Raw genomic sequence first — 1045 nt, forward strand, 5'->3', positions numbered from 1 at the left:
TCACACCCGCACCCATTCGGGATAGCCGCTTGAGAACGATTTGTTTCAAATCATGAGGTCACATCAAACGGGTCGTGCCCAGTCGCACATAGTCGCATCGAATGGTAGTCCTGCGGCCAGACACACCATTGCCCGATCCGGCAGATCATCTGCTGAGCAGCTGTGTCTGCTCGAACTGGACCCGTTGCAGAGATCTCCTCAGCTCCTATAGCAGTTGCGGTGCTGGGTTCACCTAGGATGGTACGTGATTCGGCTGGCACCTCCTCTTCTTCGGCTTCATGAACCTCCTCTTCGTCCAACCCGTCTCGCCTCTGCGTTGGTGCCACGTATTGCCGAACCCGTTTACCAAACTTAAACTGACTATAGTCGCCTGCTACACGTATTTCGCCGACTTGTTTGCTCAAGGCCTCGATTTGAGCGGCCGTACCCGTATTTTGCATAATGTTCTCGTTGGCGTGCCGGCGGCGATGCAATCCGACGGCTCTTTTCGACACGCCTACGTAATCGCAAAGATCGCAACGAACTCCATGCAAATCTTCGCTCTCTCCCAACTTCCGGGTTATCTCCCACCGGCTAACACAGCTGCGAACGTGGGTGTTCACAACTCGGAGGGGATACCGGTGATCTGCCGGCAAGAAATCCGTATTACAATTGCGACACCGGTAATGCCACTGGACGCTGTGACAATTGTGGACTCGCATGAAATGACGAGTCAGCGTTTGGTGCGCAAATTGACCGTCTGGTCTCACGGCCGTGTACGGTTTCTCGCATCCCAGTGGGCAGACCACCGCCTGGGCGATTGGGAAAGTTGCCCGTACAGTCACCTGTTCCTCGGTTCTTTGTAGAACTTCGAGGTCGGGCAATTTTTCCGTCCTAAGCAACGGCGACACCAAAACACGTTGCTTACCTGAACCGCCAGAAGTCGATGGTGTATCTGGCGTGGACGGAATTTTGGATCTCGCTCCGCGCTTGGAGAGGCATGGCGTACGTGGGCTACTCGAAGTGGTCGGTTTTCTTTTTTGTGGTGATGGTGTGGAGGCTTTTA

General features: G+C 54.4%; 1 protein-coding gene across 1 annotated transcript; it reads left to right on the forward strand.

Annotated features, from left to right (window-relative positions):
* Positions 1 to 366: 366 nt before the first annotated feature.
* Tsp_14572 (conserved hypothetical protein) lies at positions 367 to 845 on the forward strand (the record flags this gene model as incomplete). Its single annotated transcript, XM_003366486.1, has 1 exon — positions 367 to 845. A coding segment is annotated over one exon (479 nt), but the record flags the coding sequence as incomplete, so codon positions are not given.
* Between the last annotated feature and the right edge of the window lie 200 nt (positions 846 to 1045).

The sequence above is a fragment of the Trichinella spiralis genome (assembly GCF_000181795.1).
Source record: "Trichinella spiralis strain ISS 195 chromosome Unknown Scfld5912, whole genome shotgun sequence".
Taxonomy (NCBI): domain Eukaryota; kingdom Metazoa; phylum Nematoda; class Enoplea; order Trichinellida; family Trichinellidae; genus Trichinella; species Trichinella spiralis.